The 21,382-nt window shown below is 43.2% G+C and overlaps 1 protein-coding gene across 4 annotated transcripts in view; it reads left to right on the forward strand.

Moving 5' to 3' along the window:
- LOC118390712 (vacuole membrane protein 1-like) overlaps positions 1 to 21,382 on the forward strand; it is a 115,095-nt gene that overhangs the window by 90,595 nt on the left and 3,118 nt on the right. For all 4 annotated transcript variants that reach the window (XM_052457014.1, XM_052457012.1, XM_052457013.1 and 1 more), the window contains one exon: positions 20,129 to 20,231. In XM_052457014.1, the coding sequence (XP_052312974.1) occupies positions 20,129 to 20,231 (103 nt within the window). The remainder of the gene's footprint in view (positions 1 to 20,128; positions 20,232 to 21,382) is intronic.

Consider the following 21,382-nt stretch of genomic DNA (forward strand, 5'->3'; position numbering starts at 1 on the left):
TCTACAATTTTTGTCTGAGGTCTTTAAAAAAAATGTTCCCATGATGTCAAGCAAAGAGGCACTGAGTTTGAAGGTAGGCCTTGAAATACATCCACAGGTACACCTCTGATTGACTCAAATTATGTCAATTAGCCTATCAGAAGCTGCTAAAGCCATGACATAATTTTCTGGAATTTTCCAAGCTGTTTAAAGGCACAGTCAACTTAGTGTATGTAAACATCTGGCCCACTGGAATTGTGATACAGTGAATTACAAGTGAAATAATCTTGTCTGTAATTACTTGTGTCATGTACAAAGTAGATGTCCGAAACCGACTTCCCAAAACTATAGTTTGTTAACAACAAATTTGTGGAGTGGTTGAAAAACAAGTTTTAATGACTCCAACCTAACTTCCGACTTCAACTGTACTTATGAGATGAGTATTGCAAGATATGTAAACATTATTAAGTGAATGAGATACCACAGAATAGTATAGAAAACAGTATATACATATGAGATGAGTAATTCCAGATATGTAAACATTAAGTGACTAAGATACTGTAGAATAGTATATCAAATCAAATGTATTTATATAGCCCTTCGTACATCAGCTGATATCTCAAAGTGCTGTACAGAAACCCAGCCTAAAACCCCAAACAGCAAGCAATGCAGGTGTAGAAGCACAATGGCTAAAAAACTCCCTAGAAAGGCCCTAGAAAGGCCAAAACCTAGGAAGAAACCTTGAGAGGAACCAGGCTATGTGGGGTTGCCAGTCCTCTTCTGGCTGTGCCAGGTGGAGATTATAACAAAACATGGCCAAGATGTTCAAATGTTCATAAATGACCAGCATGGTCAAATAATAATAATCACAGGCAGAACAGTTTAAACTGGAGCAGCAGCACAGCCAGGTGGACTGGGGTCCGCAAGGAGTCATCATGTCAGGTAGTCCCGAGGCATGGTCCGAGGGCTCAGGTCCCCCGAGAGAGAGAGAGAAAGAGAAAATTAGAGAGAGCATACTTCAAATTCACACAGGACACCGGATAGGACAGGAGAAGTACTCCAGATATAACAAACTGACCCTAGCCCCCCGACACATAAACTACTGCAGCATAAATACTGGAGGCTGAGACAGGAGGGGTCAGGAGACACTGTGGCCCCATCTGATGACACCCCCGGACAGGGCCAAACAAGAAGGATATAACCCCACCCACTTTGCAAAAGCACAGCCCCCACACCACTAGAGGGATATCCTCAACCACCAACTTACCATCCTGAGATAAGGCCGAGTATAGCCCACAAAGATCTCCGCCACGGCACAACCCAGGGGGGGCACCAACCCAGACAGGAAGATCACATTAGTGACTCAACCCACTCAAGTGACGCACCCGTTCTAGGGACGGTATGAAAGAGCACCAGTAAGCCAGTGACTCAGCCCCTGTAATAGGGTTAGAGGCAGAGAATCCCAATGGAAAGAGGGGAACCGGCCAGGCAGAGACAGCAAGGGCGGTTCGTTGCTCCAGAGCTTTTCCGTTCACCTTCACACTCCTGGGCCAGACTACACTCAATCATATGACCCACTGAAGAGATGAGTCTTCAGTAAAGACTTAAAAGTTGAGACCGAGTTTGCGTCTCTCACATGGGTAGGCAGACCATTCCATAAAAATGGAGCTCTGTAGGAGAAAGCCCTGCCTCCAGCTGTTTGCTTAGAAATTCTAGGGACAATTAGGAGGCCTGCGTCTTGTGACCGTAGCGTACGTGTAGGTATGTACGGCAGGACCATATCAGAGAGATTGGTAGGAGCATGTAATGCTTTGTAGGTTAGCAGTAAAACCTTGAAATCAGCCCTTGCCTTGACAGGAAGCCAGTGTAGGAAGGCTAGCACTGGAGTAATATGATCAAATGTTTTGGTTCTAGTCAGGATTCTAGCAGCCGTATTTAGCACTAACTGAAGTTTATTTAGCGCTTTATCCGGGTAGCCGGAAAGTAGAGCATTGCAGTAGTCTAACCTAGAAGTGACAAAAGCATGGATAAATTTTTCTGCATCTTTTTTGGACAGAAAGTTTCTGATTTTTGCAATGTTACTTAAATGGAAAAAAGCTGTCCTTGAAACAGTCTTGATATGTTCTTCAAAAGAGAGATCAGGGTCCAGAGTAACGCCAAGGTCCTTCACAGTTTTATTTGAGACGACTGTACAACCATTAAGATGAATTGTAAGATTCAACAGAAGATCTCTTTGTTTCTTGGGACCTAGAACAAGCATCTCTGTTTTGTCCGAGTGTTTTGTCCTTATGTTTTGTCCTTTTGTGTTTTGTCCTTATGTCTGAAACACATGCTTCTCGTGAGGGCAATTTTGGGGCTTCACCATGTTTCATTGAAATGTACAGCTGCGTGTCATCCGCATAGCAGTGAAAGTTAACATTATGTTTTCGAATGACATCCCCAAGAGGTAAAATATATAGTGAAAACAATAGTGGTCCTAAATCGGGAAACCTTGAGGAACACCAAAATGTACAGTTGATTTGTCAGAAGACAAACCATTCACAGAGACAAACTGATATCTTTCTGACAGATAAGATCTAAACCAGGCCAGAACTTGTCCGTGTAGACCAATTTGAGTTTCCAATCTCTCCAAAAGAATATGGTGATCGATGGTATCAAAAGCAGCACTAAGGTCTAGGAGCACGAGGACAGATGTAGAGCCTCGGTCTGATGCCATTAAAATGCCATTTACCACCTTCAAGAGTGCAGTCTCAGTGCTATGATGGGGTCTAAAACCAGACAAGCATTTCGTATACATTGTTTCTTTACTTTTATATAGAATACAGTACATACATATGAGATGAGTAATGCAAGATATGTCTTCCAGTCTGTGCTAGCAAAACAGTCCTGTAGCGTAGCATCCGTGTCATCTGGCGACTTCTCTATTGAGCAAGTCACTGGTACTTCCTGCCAGTGGTGGAAAAATAACTAATTTGTCATACTTGAGTAAAAGTAAAGATACCTTTAATAGGAAATGACTCAAGTAAAAGTTACACCATTGCTTCCTGCTTTAGTTTTTCCTTTAAGCAGGATTTCTGAGGATAAAATTATGGTCAGATTTGCCAAATGGTGGGAGAGGTTTGTACGTGTCTCTGTGTGTGGAGTAAAGGTGGTCTAGATTTTTTCCCCTCTAGTTGCACATAACATGCTGGTAAAACGGATTTAAATTTGCCTGCATTAAAGTCCCCGGCCACTAGGTGCGCCGCTTCTGGATGAGCATTTTCTTGTTTGCTTTTGGATATATAGCTGGTTGAGTGCGGTCTTAGTGCCAGCGACGATTTGTGATGGTAAATAGGCCGCTACGCATAATATAGATGAGAACTCTCTTGGTAGATAGTGTGGTCTACAGCTTATCATAAGGTACTCTACCTCAGGCGAGCAATACCTTGAGACTTCTTTAATATTAGACATCGCTCACCCGCTGTTATTGACAAATAGACACACACCCCCGCCCCTCGCCTCACCAGACGTAGCTTCTCTGTCCTGCCGATGCATGGAAAATCCCGCCAGCTCTATATTATCCTTGTCGTTGTTCATCCAAAATTCGGTGAAACATAAGATATTGCCGTTTTTAATGCCCTGTTGGTAGGATAGTCTTGATCGTATATCATCCATTTTGTTTTCAGAACTTGCTCTTGGCATACAACACATCTCAATATTTGTTGAATGTATTGTTAAATCATAATAGAAAGCTTTTATATGATGTGGTGGTCCTGATAAGACTGAAGCCACCGGTATATTAAATTTGATGACTTATGAGGATGTCTCCTCATCAAAAGAGAATGCTTTTCCTGTCATGGTTGTCATGGTGGATCAGAATGTACCCCTCTCTCATCTCATTTAGCTTCTGATTGAAGTCTAGAGCAATCATAAATAAAGACGAACATTTTTGATCTCTTGGTAAGAGTGCCAGCACACCACAACCATAAATAATCTTTCATCACATCCGATCCCTTTTTAGTGTTGCCAAACCATTCATATAAGAATCACAGTGGATAGAGCTTATCATGCTACTTCCTGTATGATATGATGTCCCACAGCTGCTTGGCACACCAGACTCATCATGACACCCCCCAAGTCACAATGACTCTGCTGGTGTAATCAGATGATCAACACGTTTCTTTGTTACCATCCCCCTTTACTTCCCTCTCTTGTTATCTCTGATAAAAGACTCGTCAGTGTGGTTGGGATTCCAGAGGAAAACTCACATCATTGTAAGTTAGTTATTGGAACTGGAGAGGTTGGATGGTTTCCTGTGTTAATCATGCTTGATGAGCGTCAGTAATGAGAGCTCAGTGATTAGATACTTTATAAATTCCACCCCAGTTCCAGCCTAAAGGGATGTTTGGTGTCTGCAGTAATAATGATAATAACTTTATTTGTATAAAGCTTTTCAATATAAGTAACAAAGTGCTTCACATCAAAATAAAAGTACTATCAAAGACAGGAGGAAGGGGAAATGGAGAGGAAAGAGAAGGAGCAGCCTGGTCTCCAGCCTAGAATGGTCCACAGCGCCCTGCCAGAGGATCTCCGGATGCGTCCTGGCTCGTAGGGAGATAAAGGATCTGAGATATAGGATGGCTTTAAACCAAGCCAAGCCATAAACGTCATTCATAAAATGTATTCTAAAAGTGACTTGTAGCCAGTGTGGAGAAGCTGAAATAGGTGTCATGGTTACATTTTCGGGTGCCTGTTAAAAGCCGAGCTGCAGCCTTTTGAACTAACTGTAGATGGAGTGGTTTCTGACTGAGGCATGTATACAAAGAATTACAGTAATATAGGCGTTAGGAAATAAAGCATGTATAACTTTCTCCAGATCAGTGACTGAAATAAAATACTTGACTTTAACTATATTTCTTAGATGAGCAGGACTGGACAACCTTCTTCACATGCAGCTCGAGGTTTAGGTCAGGGAAAAAGAAAACGCCAAGGCTTATGAACGTAAGCTTTACATTGGTGGACAGATTACCAAGGTTATCTACAATCTGGGTTCTAGCAAGGTGGGGGCCAAATAAAACATCCTCTGATTTCCTATCATTGAGCTGGAGAAATTTGTCACACATCCAACATTTGATCTCAGCAAGACACGTGTGAAGGGTAGCTACCTTAGCTTGGTCCCTGGGTCTGATTGGTAAATATCAAATCAAATCAAATCAAATTTATTTATATAGCCCTTCGTACATCAGCTGATATCTCAAAGTGCTGTACAGAAACCCAGCCTAAAACCCCAAACAGCAAACAATGCAGGTGTAAAAGCACGGTGGCTAGGAAAAACTCCCTAGAAAGGCCAAAACCTAGGAAGAAACCTAGAGAGGAACCGGGCTATGTGGGGTGGCCAGTCCTCTTCTGGCTGTGCCTGGTAGAGATTATAACAGAACATGACCAAGATGTTCAAATGTTCATAAATGACCAGCATGGTCGAATAATAATAAGGCAGAACAGTTGAAACTGGAGCAGCAGCACAGTCAGGTGGACTGGGGACAGCAAGGAGCCATCATGTCAGGTAGGCCTGGGGCACGGTCCTAGGGCTCAGGTCCTCCGAGAGAGAGAAAGAAAGAGAGAATTAGAGAGAGCATATGTGGGGTGGCCAGTCCTCTTCTGGCTGTGCCGGGTGGAGATTATAACAGAACGTGGCCAAGATGTCCAAATGTTCATAAATGACCAGCATGGTTGAATAATAGTAAGGCAGAACAGTTGAAACTGGAGCAGCAGCATGGCCAGGTGGACTGGGGACAGCAAGGAGTCATCATGTCAGGTAGTCCTGGGACATGGTCCTAGGGCCCAGGCCAGTTGAAACTGAAGCAGCAGCATGGCCAGGTGGACTGGGGACAGCAAGGAGTCATCATGTCAGGTAGTCCTGGGGCATGGTCCTAGGGCTCAGGTCCTCCGAGAGAGAGAAAGAAAGAGAGAAGGAGAGAATTAGAGAATGCACACTTAGATTCACACAGGACACCGAATAGGACAGGAGAAGTACTCCAGATATAACAAACTGACCCTAGCCCCCCGACACATAAACTACTGCAGCATAAATACTGGAGGCTGAGACAGGAGGGGTCAGGAGACACTGTGGCCCCATCCAAGGACACCCCCGGACAGGGCCAAACAGGAAGGATATAACCCCACCCACTTTGCCAAAGCACAGCCCCCACACCACTAGAGGGATATCTTCAACCACCAACTTACCATCCTGAGACAAGCCCGAGTATAGCCCACAAAGATCTCCGCCACGGGGGGCGCCAATAGAGCTGTGTGTCATCTGCCTAGCAGTACGGCTGTGCATTTAAGCTGGAGTAGTGGTGAGACTGGTGGGTTATGCCAGCTATTCAACACAACAGCCAGATCACATGAGATGACATGTGGGAATGAAATGGTTCTTGATGATGATGATTGTATTGTATATTTTCAGACACTGATTCAGTGTCTGCAAGACTACGGCATTTCTGGTCTAAGTCTGAGTTGTCCATACGGTTTGAGTCATTGTGGCTATGGCCTTGAGAAAGCTTATGTGGTTCACTTCACAGCAAAAAAAAACATTTGTGTGTGTGTGTGTGTGTGTGTGTGTGTGTGTGTGTGTGTGTGTGTGTGTGTGTGTGTGTGTGTGTGTGTGTGTGTGTGTGTGTGTGTGTGTGTGTATTATTTCGTAGCATTTTTACCCACTTACTGTAACTATACTGTACTTACTGTGTTTAGATCTTGAAAGCAGCATGGGAATTCCCTGGATGATAATCAATCACTTTGATTGAAGCCCATCTACCACGGTCAATCAGCCACTGTAACATGTAGTGTATTGTAATTCAGTAGTCCCTCAGATTGTGTGTCAATGGAGGGGATTATTGGTGAGAGGTCTATTGAGATGCAGGGGCTGGGGCTGGTGTGGAGAAAAACCAGGCTGACTGGGGGTCTCCCTATGAATGGCAGGGATAGAGAATGGGGAAAAAGGGATCCTCTCCATGAGAAGGTATAAAGTAAGTCTTAGTATGGAGCACATTATCAGCACAATGTCCATGCAGATGGCCTTTCCTGCTCCTTGACTCCCTGCCTCCTAGACCAACTAACACTCAACTACAGTAAGCTTAACCCTGTGAGCCTTTTTTAAAATTGAACTTTTATTTAATCAGGGGAACCCATTGAGACCAGGGTGCACTGAGCCCTGCTCATAGGGAGGGCTTGGAGGATGCAGAGGGAGAGCGAGAGAGAGAGTGATGTGTGCCTGGGCTAATTGTGTTTGTATCAGTAACTGACCAGTTTTAAAGGAATTTACCAGATACTAAGTAAGTGTTCTAAATGAAGGTGAACTTTAGGCCTAGGCGATGAATTAAATGTAGGTCAAGTTTGGATGATTATGGTGACTCCTCACCTCTCACAAGATTATTTTAGCAATACCAAAATCAAATCAACGTTATGTTGTTAGTCACTGTCTGCTGAGAACGAAGGCTGGGAGGGACGGATCACCTGAAAAGCCCTCATAAAGATGGCATTTATCAAGCCTATAGTGGCAGGCCGGGCCAGGCCTCTCTAGGGGGAAACACAGTCGGATTTCTCATTTAGGAGGACAGGAGAGAGGGGTCAGAGTGGAGGAGAGAGTGATGGAGGGCCAGATTGGGGTTGGCGGTTTTTATAACAGAGTCGTTAAGTTTAATGCAAGTCACAACGGGGAGCCTCTTTACTCAACTCCTCTTCTTATGATTACAGCACTTGGCTCCCTCAAGAAATAGATTTCTCTCAATCGGAGAGGGTTTGAGAAATACATAAGGACTTGGAGAGCTTGCTCGGTCTGTCCAGAATCCAGGTGGTCTTCACTAAGTACATAAAATATTATGACTTATTAAATGACAGTTATAAGTGATATTTGTATTTATTTATTTAACTTTTATTAAACCAGTAAAGACACTTGAGGTTAGAAAACCTCTTTTGCAAGGTCGACTTGGCAAGAGGTCAGTAGGAAGGTATGATATAGGTGATATGTATACAGTACCAGTCAAAAGTTTGGACACACCTACTCATTCCAGGGCTTTTGTTTACTTTTACTATTTTTTACATTGTAGAATAATAGTGAAGACAACAAAACTATGAAATGACACATATGGAATCATGTAGTAACCAAAAACGTGTTAAACAAATCAAAATATATTTTATATTTTCGATTCTTCAAAGTAGCCATCCTTTGCCTTGTGGAAAATAGTCAAAATAAAGAATAACCCTTGAATTAGTAGGTGTGCCCAAACTTTTGACTGGTACTGTATGTGGTCATTATCACATTGAAGGCCTGTGAAGGGGTTGGTACTCTGTGTTTTGTTCTCTGTGTGTGTTTAAGGTACAGATAAGTAAGAGTGGGGGAGATGGGGGTGAAGTAGGTGGTCAGATCAATGCACTGGGTCCGGTGTCATGTGTCGTTGCCCTTAAGTTTGGCGTGATCATCATTGCACGGCACGCTACTTCCTGCTTTATTCATCCCTGATTCATTTGTTTTTGTCTCCTGTTCCCCCAAGTATTTTTCATTTGTACAACATCATTGATTAAATTAGCAACAAACAACAAATCTATTATGACTTGATATAACGACATAATTCCTGTCTGATTTTAGTCAACATGATGTGAGTGTTTTGGATAGGTTAGTATCAGCCTGTGGTCTGTTGTTGTGTACAGTGATGCTCTGTCTGTATGATGCTGATGATGCTATATGAAGTGCTGTATGAGCACCTCTCCCCAGAGATGGAGGACAAGTCATCAAAGAGCCGTCCAGTCCACCTCTGTTCACCCTATGACCTGAGTCACAGGCCTGCTTTACAGCGCTGTCTGTCTGTTACCAGAACACACGGCAGGGCAGGATGTTGCTCCAAGGCAACTCATTCAACATGAACACAAACAGAGCAGTGATATCAGAACAATGACAGTCAAGATAATAAGTCAAAGGGTGTGTTTTAGTGTAGGGGTTTGTATCTAAATAGGGATTATTTACAGCTAATTTCTCCATACAAAGAAACTGAATAACAACTGTTTACTCTTGTACCTCTAACACCCTTTTATCAATTTGTGTTTGAAGAGATCGGTGATATACTTGATTAGACTTGTTTTAAATGATTGGAAGAATGTTTAACTTGATAGTACTAATAGGTGATTTTGCAATTATCAGAGCTTCACATACATTTTTATCCATGGTCTTCATCTAATGGTTTTAAATCGTTTTTTTTTTAAAGGAACATGTGAGGTTATTTATATTGAGAATCAAAAAGTAGTTACTATTTTTTCATGTTTTGATTGACCACACAGAGCCTTCAGAAAGTATTCATACGCCTTGACTTATTCCACATTTTGTTTTGATTACATTTTTTCTCCCCCATCTACACACAATACTCAATAATGGAAAAGTGAAAACATGTTTCTAGAAATGTTTGCAAATGGATTGAAAATTAAATACAGAAGTATTCACACCCCTGAGTCATTCATGTTAGAATCACCTTTGGCAGCAATTACCACTGTGAGTGTTTCTGGGTAAGTCTCTAAGAGCTTTGCATACCTGGATTGTACAGTATTTGCACATCATTCTTCAAGCTCTGTCAAGTAGGTTGTTGATCATTGCTAGACAGCCATTTCCATGTCTTGCCATAGATTTGCAAGCCGATTTAAGTCAAAACTGTAACTACGGAACATTCAGTGTCGTTTTGGTAAGCAACTCCAGTGTATATTTGGCCTTGTGCTTTAGGTAAATTGTCCTTATAAAAGGTGAATTTGTCTCAGTGTCTGTTGGATAGCAGACTGAACCAGGTTTTCCTCTAGGATTTTGCCTGTGCTTCGGTTCATTACGTTTCTTTTTCTCCTAAAATACTCCCTAGTCCTTGCCGATGACAGGTATTCATGCAGCCACCACCATGCTTGAAAATATATAGTGGGGCCTCCCGGGTGGCGCAGTGGTTAAGGGCGCTGTACTGCAGCGCCAGCTGTGCCATCAGAGTCCCTGGGTTCGCGCCCAGGCTCTGTCGTAACCGGCCGCGACCGGGAGGTCCGTGGGGCGACGCACAATTGGCCTAGCGTCGCCCGGGTTAGGGAGGGCTTGGTCGGTAGGGGTGTCCTTGTCTCATCGCACACCAGCGACTCCTGTGGCGGGCTGGGCGCAGTGAGTGCATGCTAACCAAGGTTGCCAGGTGCACGGTGTTTCCTCCGACACATTGCTGCGGCTGGCTTCCGGGTTGAATGCGCGCTGTGTTAAGAAGCAGTGCGGCTTGATTGTGTTGTGTATCGGAGGACGCATGACTTTCAACCTTCTTCTCTCCCGAGCCCGTACGGGAGTTGTAGCGATGAGACAAGATAGTAGCTACTACAACAATTGGATACCATGAAATTGGGGAGAAAAAGGGGTAAAAATTCAAAAAATAAAATAAATAAATAAAATAAAAAATATATAGTGGTACTCAGTGATGTGTTGTGCTGGATTTGCCCCAACCATATCTTTATTCAGCACAAAAATGACAGTTAATTTCTGTGCCACATTTTTTGCAGTTGCCTTATTGCAAACAGGATGCATTTTATTCTCTACAGGCTTCCTTCTTTCCACTCTGTTATTTAGGTTGGTGTTGTGGAGTAACTACAATGTTGTTGATCCGTCCTCAGTTTTCACCTTGTCACAGCCATTAAACGCTAACTGTTTTAAAGTCACCATTGGCCTCATGGTGAAATTCTTAAACTGTTTCCTTCCTCTCCGACAACTGAGTTAGGAAGGACGCCTGTACCTCTGTAGTGACTGGGTGTATTGATACACCATCCAAAGTGTAATTAATAACTTCACCATCCTCTAAGGGATATTCAGTGTTTGCTTTTATTTTTATTTTGGAACATCTACCGAGGTAGTCATTCAAAAATCATGTTAAACACTATTATTATTAAACACAACTTCTGTGACTTGTTAAGCATATTTTTACTCCTGAACGTATTTAGGCTTGCCGTAACAAAAGGCTTAAATACTTATTGACTCAAAACATTTCAGCTTTTCACTTCTAATTTGTAAAAATATATATTTTGAACATAATTCCACTTTGACATTATAGGGTAGTGTGTGCAGGCCAGTGACACACACTCTCATTGTAATCCATTTTAAATAGAGGCTGTAACACAACTAAATGTGGGAAAAGTCAAGGGTTCTGAATATTTTCTGAAGACACTGTAGATACTTTTTCATCTTTGGTAATAACAGTGGTTGTAAAGCACTGGAACTAGCAATAGACATTTGCTATTTTGTATCGTTGTGGTGTTAGGAAGGGGCAAGGTCAATAAAGTAGGTCATGAGCAGTACTTTCACTGGCTGTCTGTACATTAGACAGACAGACAGACACATCCTGCCCAAAGCGTATGCACAACCTAGCCACAAACCTGAGACTATTACTGTGCTCAAAGGGGAGACTGAAAAACTCCTCATGATTCACCGCTGAACCACGTTCTCTCGCTTGTTCTGAGGTCTGACAATAAAAATATTACAATTGACTAAGAATAATATATTCATCTTAAATGGTTGCTATTTGTTAATGTGTTGTTATTTTTTATGCATGTAATGAAAGTAGAACATATTGTACACAATTTTAGAGCGAAAGACTGACTTGCAGCCTGTGGGTTTCTCCAGCTCCATAGTAACCTATGTGTTGATCTGTGGAATGTCAAAGCAGATGATCAACAAGGTGAATGTATTATATGAGCCGCACGTACACAGCCACCCATTATTCACTGCATACTCTATAAGCCACAGATTCTGCATTGGTCAGTCATAGATTTGTTACTTACATAATTAGTTTGTTAACTGTTTTTTTTTGTTGCAATAATAAATATAGCATTGGAGATATTCAACCAAGGTGGAGTGTCTCTGACTCAGTAGTGTGGCCATCGATACCTGGTTAAATAAAGGTCAAATAAAACTTCTTTTTTTTAAATGGATCAATGGGATCAGATCTGCCCAGGCAGACTCTGGTTCTAGCTTTCTCCCATATCCCCTGCTCCCCTGCCTCCCTCCCCTCCTCTTGGCCTCTCCTGCGTTCCAACTGGGAATCCTGGCCAGGCTAGTCATGGCTGTCTCTATCCCTCTGAGTCAGTCAACCATGCCACTACCCACACCCTACCTCTGGAAAGGCCAGCACAGTCACTGAGTGACACAGACCTCTCACCTCATCACACCTCCTCAGCCACTCATAGGCCCAGACCCGGGTGGTTGTTGGTGGGTTGTTGGGGGCTGTTTTATAGGACTATGTGAGGTGACAGGAATAAGAGAGTGCTATATATAATTGGTGCTCTTTGTTTCCTGGCAGTGGGCACCCCTGGGGGCAGACGGTGTGTTTAGCTGGCAGTCCCACCCTGCAGACCCGTGCTGATAAGTCGGTTCCAAAAAAGAAATGATCTCATCCCTTCTTCCCTCCCTCCCTTCATTGTTTAGTGCTCCCTCCTTTCTGTGAATTTGTCTGAGAGTATGTCTGTGAAAGAGATTGTGTGTGTGTGTGTGTGTGTGTGTGTGTGTGTGTGTGTGTGTGTGTGTGTGTGTGTGTGTGTGTGTGTGTGTGTGTGTGTGTGTGTGTGTGTGTGTGTGTGTGTGTGTGTGTGTGTGTGTGTGTGTGTGTGTGTGTGTGTGTGTGCCACAAATAGTTGAGAAGGAAGCAGGCATAGTTGTGATAAACACACTGGCTGGGTAGTACTAGGGGGATCTTCATCCAGGAGTGGGCTCCATGCCTTAGTGATGAAGTCATTGGGAAAGAGCCGGATTCAACGGGACCAGATCAGACTGACACAGTGAGACATGGAGTCACACATACATTTTTTTCACTGTATTTTTCACCGTAACTTTTTTTACACTCTTCACAAATCATTATCAGGGATTATTACTTCCCTACATGGGCCATTATTACATGCTGGCATATGCACATGTAGAGTCCTAGTTGTGCTGGAGCACCTGCCCTTTTGATTGGTGGTGTTTTTTAAAACAAATTACAAATGTGTTCTCTCTTTTTTCTCTTGTAACTGTAAATGCAACAAATTGTCTATCAAAGGAGATAATCTTGAAAAAAAGTCCCCTGCGAGCACGGTGGTGTGTTGCTACATGAAGTCCCCTGAGAGCTCGGTGGTGCGTTGCTGCATGAAGTCCCCTGCGAGCTCGGTGGTGCGTTGCTGCATGAAGTCCCCTGCGAGCACGGTGGTGCGTTGCTGCATGAAGTCTCCTGCGAGCTCGGTGGTGTGTTGCTACATGAAGTCCCCTGCGAGCACGGTGGTGCGTTGCTGCATGAAGTCCCCAGCGAGCACGGTGGTGCGTTGCTGCATGAAGTCCCCTGCGAGCTCGGTGGTGCGTTGCTACATGAAGTCCCCTGCGAGCACGGTGGTGCGTTGCTACATGAAGTCCCCTGCGAGCACGGTGGTGCGTTGCTACATGAAGTCCCCTGCGGGCTCGTGGTGTGTTGCTACATGAAGTCCCCTGCGAGCTCGGTGGTGCGTTGCTACATGAAGTCCCCTGCGAGCTCGGTGGTGCGTTGCTACATGAAGTCCCCTGCGAGCACGGTGGTGGGTTGCTGCATGAAGTCCCCTGCGAGCTCGGTGGTGCGTTGCTGCATGAAGTCCCCTGCGAGCTCGGTGGTGCGTTGCTACATGAAGTCCCATGCGAGCACGGTGGTGCGTTGCTACATGAAGTCCCCTGCGAGCTCGGTGGTGTGTTGCTACATGAAGTCCCCTGCGAGCTCGGTGGTGCGTTGCTGCATGAAGTCCCCTGCGAGCTCGGTGGTGCGTTGCAACATGAAGTCCCCTGCGAGCTCGGTGGTGCGTTGCTGCATGAAGTCCCCTGCGAGCACGGTGGTGCGTTGCTGCATGAAGTCCCCTGCGAGCTCGGTGGTGCGTTGCTGCATGAAGTCCCCTGCGAGCTCGGTGGTGCGTTGCTGCATGAAGTCCCCTGCGAGCTCGGTGGTGCGTTGCTACATGAAGTCCCCACCGGCGCCGAGCGGAGAAATGAATACCGCCAGTAGAAGGTTACTTTGGAGTTGTTAGCGTTTGTTGTCTCATGGTCAGGCACAGGGGTGAAGGGGCCAACTGCAGAAAAGACTAGCTTGTTTTGACAGCATAGCCTAGCTAACTAGCTGATTCATCTAGTCTAGTAGTGGTTGTAGCAGAGATACTTAACTAACTCCCTTTCATCTCTGGTTCTCCCTGGCTTAGCCTACAATGTGTGATGAGTCCGTGTGTTTTTGTAGAAAATAAAGGCCTGTAAAACAGCATGGACAATTTGGCTAGAGGAGAAGTAGAAAAGTATGAGCACCTGCCCTGATTAGATATGCCATTATTACCAGATAACAACAATTATACAGTTTGTGTTACATCTTCAACAAACTGTACATTGAAATATTAGAATTGTAAAATGAGATGGAAACCTTTTAGATGAGTGGTTTAATCATAGATATTCATAGTTGTGGTCCTTCTGTAGCTCAGTTGGTAGAGCATGGCGCTTGTAACGCCAGGGTAGTGGGTTCAATTCCCGGGACCACCCATACGTAGAATGTATGCACACATGACTGTAAGTCGCTTTGGATAAAAGCGTCCGCTAAATGGCATATATTATTATTATTATATTAGAAAGACTTCCAGGTTTCATTGTCTCAGGTCAGACAGACACAATACCTTAACACCAAGCCTGAGTTTCTGGCTGTATCTGGTTGTACTGGCAGAAGTGTTATGTTTGATGTGAACTTGGCGGTGTTGTGTTGTGTTGAGTAACACTAACAGTTGCCTAAGCTCTTTGTTGTGATGTTGTAACCAGTTGGACCTGGCCAGGGGTTAGCTAGCTGTGCTCGCTGTCATGTGAGAATTGTTCTCTATCGCTGTCATGCCCTGCCCCTGGGTTGGGTGTGTGGGTATTTATGATTGTGCCACTAGTTTTCATGTGTGTATTGTGGCTGCTTGTGGTCGTGTGTGTGTGTGTGTGTGTGTGTGTGTGTGTGTGTGTGTGTGTGTGTGTGTGTGTGTGTGTGTGTGTGTGTGTGTGTGTGTGTGTGTGTGTGTGTGTGTGTGTGTGTGTGTGTGTGTGTGTGTGTGTGTGTGTGTGTGTGTGTGTGTGTCAGGCAGCTTCACAGGGGGCCAGGGGTCATAGGTTACCTCTGAATCAAGTTCTGTAGAATTTGGTTTCAAGGAAATGAACGCACCAAAAAGAATGGGAATATAATATACGCGACAGAAGGAAATGATAGCACATAAAAAAATGGCCCGTTATTGACGGTCACAAATGAACTCTTTAATGTTTTGCCCTCTATGTAGGAGGAGGATGTATTGGTGGTGGTTTTGTTAAGGAAGCAAGTCTCCTTGTGAGATGTTAAGAACATGGCTCAGCACCTCCCTGGTTATTTATCAATAAGTAGACATTTTCCTCCTTGATGTGACTTGGCTGTGAGTGGGTAGGCAAATAGACCTTCACAGCCAGACAGGGAGCCAGACAGGGGTGAAATGAAACCATGGTTATCTGATTTGGCACGACTCCTTTCTTACATATCATGATGCATTAGGTACTAGTCATTTCAATTCTTCTAAGTATGGCCTAGGCCCTATCTCTTACCTGTCCGCATGTGGATGTCCACAGGTCCCCCCAGTCAATCATGCTGGCAGGGCTTTAGTCACAGCCTCTCGTCTCCCCCATCACTGTCGATTTGACCGTTTGACCGTCAGCGTATTGTGTGTGTGTGTGTGTGTGTGTGTGTGTGTGTGTGTGTGTGTGTGTGTGTGTGTGTGTGTGTGTGTGTGTGTGTGTGTGTGTGTGTGTGTGTGTGTGTGTGTGTGTGTGTGTGTGTGTGTGTGTGTGTGTGTGTCTGTCACTGTGTGTGCATGCATGTTTGCTTCAGTTGTTGTATATTTCAGTGTGTGTGATGATACCTATACCTCCCATAGATCTGTCAGTCCTCAGTTCCCATCACTGACCTGAGATGTGAGCTCACAGGGTGAGGAGAAATGAGACTAATCATCTGCTTGATAAGGTCATCCCTGCATGAATCTATGCATCACTTCACTTAAATGGATCAATACATGCTTCATAAAGTTAACAAGAGAGTTAGTACACCCAAATGTGGCACAGCAGCTGATCTAGTATATCAATGTAAAAAGGAAGGTGATTTGTTTGGTCAGTGATGCATTACAAGTCTTTAAGTCACCCCCTGTGTCCTACCTGGCATCATCAAATAGCTGTTGCTCCCATGTTATGTCCAGATAGTTTTTTTTAGCGTGGGCTCTGTAGTCCAAACATACCACCTCTTCTGGTTAATGACGCCATATATTTGCCCTCAATGTTGCATATTGATTAAATCTAACCTTAAATATAACAGCAACAACATTGATTTATTTATCTTAGCTCTGAAGGCTTTTGGTAACTTTTGATCGCATATAATTGGGCTTTATTATGCATTTGTAGATTATTGGAGGACTTTATATGTAGCTTCAGTTTGAATCTTTTTGTCAGATGTAGTTATGTAGGCTCTGGTATATTGTGAGTCACTGAATGAAGACCTGTCTGATCTAGTACATGTTTGAGTTTTCTTAATTCAGTAATAGTAAAAATGATCTGAAAGAATTTGGAGACAAAATGTATGCTACGTTTGGTGTTTGATGTTGACATGTTTTTAACTGCACATTTGAATCGTTTTGTCCCCCCTTCAGAAAAATTGCAATGTTTTCTCTCTCGTTGGATTACATAATATTACTGCAATTTGGACTACCTTTGTTATGGTTTATTGAAAATAGAATTATCTCATTCAAATGTGAAAAATGACATTTGGAATTAAATGTAGCATTTGTTCAGCAATAGTTAAATCAGTAGCATCTCTTCACCAACATGCAAAAACAAACTGATTTTAGAAATTGGTGAATATTTCATACACTGATGTGTAAAAATATATTTTATAGGGATTTTATAGAAACAAAATGTTCATAAAAGTATTCTTTTGCAAAGGTTCCAGATACTGTAACACAAAATCACAAAGATAGTCCTGAAGTACTAAAATCATGTTTTTGACCATTGGTTTTAGAGTTTTCTAAAGGTAGAAGGCAGTCAAGAAATAGACTACTATTGATTGTAGAATCTGTGGTTGATTTTATACTTTGCTTAGGTTAATATCCTTAGTTATTTGTATTAGATTCATGCTTTTAATAGATTTAGGATTATAGAGTAAATGCATGACATGATTCAAATCTATCATTTAAATGTGTGATATGTTTTAGTTCCGTTGCTTGATATTTATGTCTGCTTGTTGTTCATTTAGAGAGACATTTTATTTTGAAATCGAGTGGCGTTATTTTAGCTAGAATCTATATGGATCAATTGTGACTGATTACAAGAACTAGATAAGCCATATTCCTCTTTAATAGGGAAATCCTCTTTTTATATTTGATTGTTAGGCTAATTCTAAAAGTGTCAATTTGGTTTTCTCGGTTTTTCTTGTTTGCATTGATTATTCTTCACCCACACTGTTGCTCTATAGTAAATATCTTTATTTTATAGTATTGTAAACCACATGATTTCAACAAACATGGTGGTTACAAGGTTTGTTCAGTAGCTGTTAAGCAAATAACAGGAATGTATTGTTTACTGAATAGCACTATTTTATTAGACTTTTACTGAAATACGGCTACTGCCACATTCTCCCGCTTATGATTAAAGAGCCAGCAAACTCAGGGTGTGGTTACAAAAATAATTGAAGAGAAAACATTTAATTTAAAAACTCACAGAGAGTAAATCACATTTTTTCAATTGTTTAATCACAGATATTTGAATGCATACCTTCAGAAATTCTATATTTTCCAGATTCCACATACTCACATTGTCAGAATGTAACATTTACAATTCCCCTTGTACAAAAATATATTACAATCACTGTCTGTGCCTCTTACAAAAATATATTACAATCACTGTCAGTGCCCCTTACAAAAATATATTACAATCACTGTCAGTGCCCCTTACAAAAATATATTACAATCACTGTCAGTGCCCCTTACAAAAATACAGCACAATATATGGTTTGAAACATACTTACAGGTATATAGTACAACACAAGTCCAGAAGTTTCACAAAGCATTGGTCTGTAGAATGTTCTAGAACGTTTGTGATAGTTCCAAAAGCTCAAAACAGGCAGTTTTATGTACGTAAAGACACACAGATACAGCCCTGAGGTATTAAAACATATTTGTGACTGTTAGGTTTGAGTTTGAGTCAACTTGTTAAGTTTTGGTGTCAGGCTCATGACTCAGTGTTGCTCATCGTACAGGACATGAATTGAGCCCGCCATTTCTCAAACCCTGACTTGCTCTCTTTGTTCTTGTCAGTTTATGTTTCAGTCAGTCGGAAATTGAATATCTGATCTGATTTTGAATTTATTTCTTTGTCTTAGAGTTAAGTTATTACCAGAATTGTTGTACTATTTAGCATTTAAGAAGCGGTTTGGTTTCTATGTGTGTAAAAAGTGCTGTAGAATGTGTAGGATGAATGGTGGAGGGGATGAATCTTTAATACACTCATCTTCCTCTGGATCTTCTTTTGTGCATTCTCTATTGGGTCAGTTGAGCATGATCCATCTCTAGGATTTTCTTTGTCACTTAGTCTTTTTATTCTGTCTATTCATGACAAGGATATCCGTAACTCTGTGTTTGGTTAATGATTAAAATAAACTTAACTGTTGTAAACTCGTGCAAATGAAAATGCTTGCTGTGACAACTCTTGTTTTCTCACACAATGAGTGGGAAGATTGTGTGTGTGTGTGTGTGTGTGTGTGTGTGTGTGTGTGTGTGTGTGTGTGTGTGTGTGTGTGTGTGTGTGTGTGTGTGTGTGTGTGTGTGTGTGTGTGTGTGTGTGTGTGTGTGTGTGTGTGTGTGTGTGAGAGAGAGAGAGAACACGCACACGTGTGTGTTCAGTGTGTGGGAAGTGCGTAAATTAAAGAGTTTGAAAGAGAAACTTATCGGTCCTATGAAGTCAACAGCCTTTGTGAACATACGGTTTGCACTTTGAGTTGTGTTTGAGATGTAGAATTTTCACCTTTATAATCAGGAGTTGGAATGCTTTTAACAATGTTGGTAATGGGTTATAATTGACAAAGTTGTGCCACTAAATAGTGTAAGGTCTTTAGTATGTATTTGTTTAGTGATTAATCACTAACTCCTGACTAGGGATGGGCCAGCATTCTCTCTCTCTCTCTCTCTCTCTGCCGCTCTCTCTATCTGTCTCTCTCTGTCTGTTCCTCTTCCTTATTCTTTGTGTGTGTGTGTGTGTGTGTGTGTGTGTGTGTGTGTGTGTGTGTGTGTGTGTGTGTGTGTGTGTGTGTGTGTGTGTGTGTGTGTGTGAGAGGTGGGGGGTGGTAGTGTGCTTGTAGTTGGTGGCTGAATCTTGTAAAGGGTTTTCCTAATATGGGCTGTCTTACAGCAGCCTCCTCATCCTATGGCTGGTAGAGGGCAGGGCCTTCCCCCTCTCTCAGCCAGTGATGACACAGGCACGACTCACTTCCTCATTAATTGGCTGGAACCAGTTCTTACAGGAACCGCTGGTGATAAATGTGAGAGTTCTGAGAAGTCATTCATTTCTCCTCGCTCGCTGCAGCAGAGAGGAGAGGAGCACTGCAGGGGAGTTGAACGGGTTTGCGGATGTGTGCGTGTATGTGTGCCAGAGTGTGTGTGTGGTTTCCAGAGCCGGAGTATGTGTGTGTGTGTGTGTGTATGTGGACTTAGAGGACAAGCCAACTTTTTCCCCTTTTCTTTTTATTCTCTCTTTTTGTTCTTACACAAGCTGAAGTGTTAGGATATGTAGCTCTCAGTACATCCTGTACTTTTTCACTGTTTCTTTTTTTTGTTGGTCTGTTCTGAATTCCTGTCTGTGGGGATGAGCTGTTTGAATGCACAGTCTCTCTCGCTCTCTGTGTGGAAGAGGAAAGCAGGGAGAGAGGAAGGGAGCAGGAAGGCAGGACAGCATGTCTCCCTTTGTTGCTGCCCTTGGCTTGGTGGTGAGTAACAATGATGTGACGTGTTCTGTCTTCCCCTCCTCCCTCCCCTCTGTCTCTCTCCTTGCCTCCATCCCACCCACCCTCCCTCCTTCCCTCCCTCCCCTTCTTTTTCCCTCTATCTGTTGGCTGTGTGGCAGTGCTGTCCCAGTGCTGGGCTCCTCTCTACAGAAGCCCTTTAGGGAGTACTTGCAGGCCCAGAGAGCCAAGATGCACCACCACGCGGGAGAGGGGACCTCAGCCGTAAGTACCTCATCCAGGGGCCCATCCTCTACTATACTCTACTGCCTTCCTCTATTCACTACCTCCCTCATTGAGAGGCCCTCTCTCTAAAGAATGTTTCCCTCACTTTCTTTCTCTCATTCTCTTAGACTCCCTCCACTTTTCTTTCTTTATCTTCTCTCTATCTCGCTCTCTCTTTTTTGTCTCCCTCTCTTTCAGTAATTTACTTTTTTATTATTCGCGTTTCTTTCAATCTCATTTTCTTCTCTCTTTTGAACTTTTATTTCATATTTAATTTTCTCAGATTTGTAATCCTCCCATCTCTCCCTGACTCTTTCTATTACAGTAGTGGGATGAATATATACAGTGGAGATGATACTGTAGTCCAGCAGTAGCAATGTAATAGTACTGTACCTCTCAGGGCCTCTGGGCAGCATTTAGAGTGACAGAGAGAGGGTTCATTGGGTGCATGGTGGGCTGGGCAGGCCGAGGACAGGCTAGGAGGGGGCTGGGGCTAAGGGAGAGGGGGCCAGTGTAGGGTCTAGCTATAGCACTATTAGCAGTGTAGCACTATTAGCACTTAACAGTGTTAGCAGTAGGTGTGCTGAGTCATGCTTAGTCTGAGTGAAGGGGAGTGTGTGAGTGTTCAGTCACTTCTCCTTGTCACAGAGTGCCCCGCCTGAACCCACTGCTAAGTGATGACTGGGGGGCGGGCGGGCCCCCCCTGCCCTGCATTGACAATCCATAAAAAAAATCTGTCTGGAACAAAAAGAGCCAGTTGTAGCTGGAGCCGTATCTCTTTGAAACCTTAAAAAAAAAATCTCTCCCTCTCTTTTTCTCTCTCTTTCTCGCTCTGTATCCCTCTCCTGCTCCTTCTGCCTCTCTCTCGCTTTCTCTCTCCCACTCCCTCTCTCTCGAAATGATTAATTGAAAACATTTTTCTTTTTTTCCTCCTCATCCGATGTGCGAGCAAGTGAGAAAGAGAGAGAAAGGGAAAGGAGAGACTTTGAGTTGCACAACGAGAGATTAAGGCTGTTTCTAGAAGAATGTTCCTTTTTTTATTGTAACTTGAACCTCCTGCAGTTACAGGAGAAAAGCGAGGCAATTTACCTTTGGGGAAACGGAGGCTGCCAGTTGGGGTCACCGGGGGCGAGGGAGGAGGTTTGGCGGGT

The sequence above is a fragment of the Oncorhynchus keta genome, chromosome 11, assembly GCF_023373465.1.
Source record: "Oncorhynchus keta strain PuntledgeMale-10-30-2019 chromosome 11, Oket_V2, whole genome shotgun sequence".
In the NCBI taxonomy this organism is placed as follows: domain Eukaryota; kingdom Metazoa; phylum Chordata; class Actinopteri; order Salmoniformes; family Salmonidae; genus Oncorhynchus; species Oncorhynchus keta.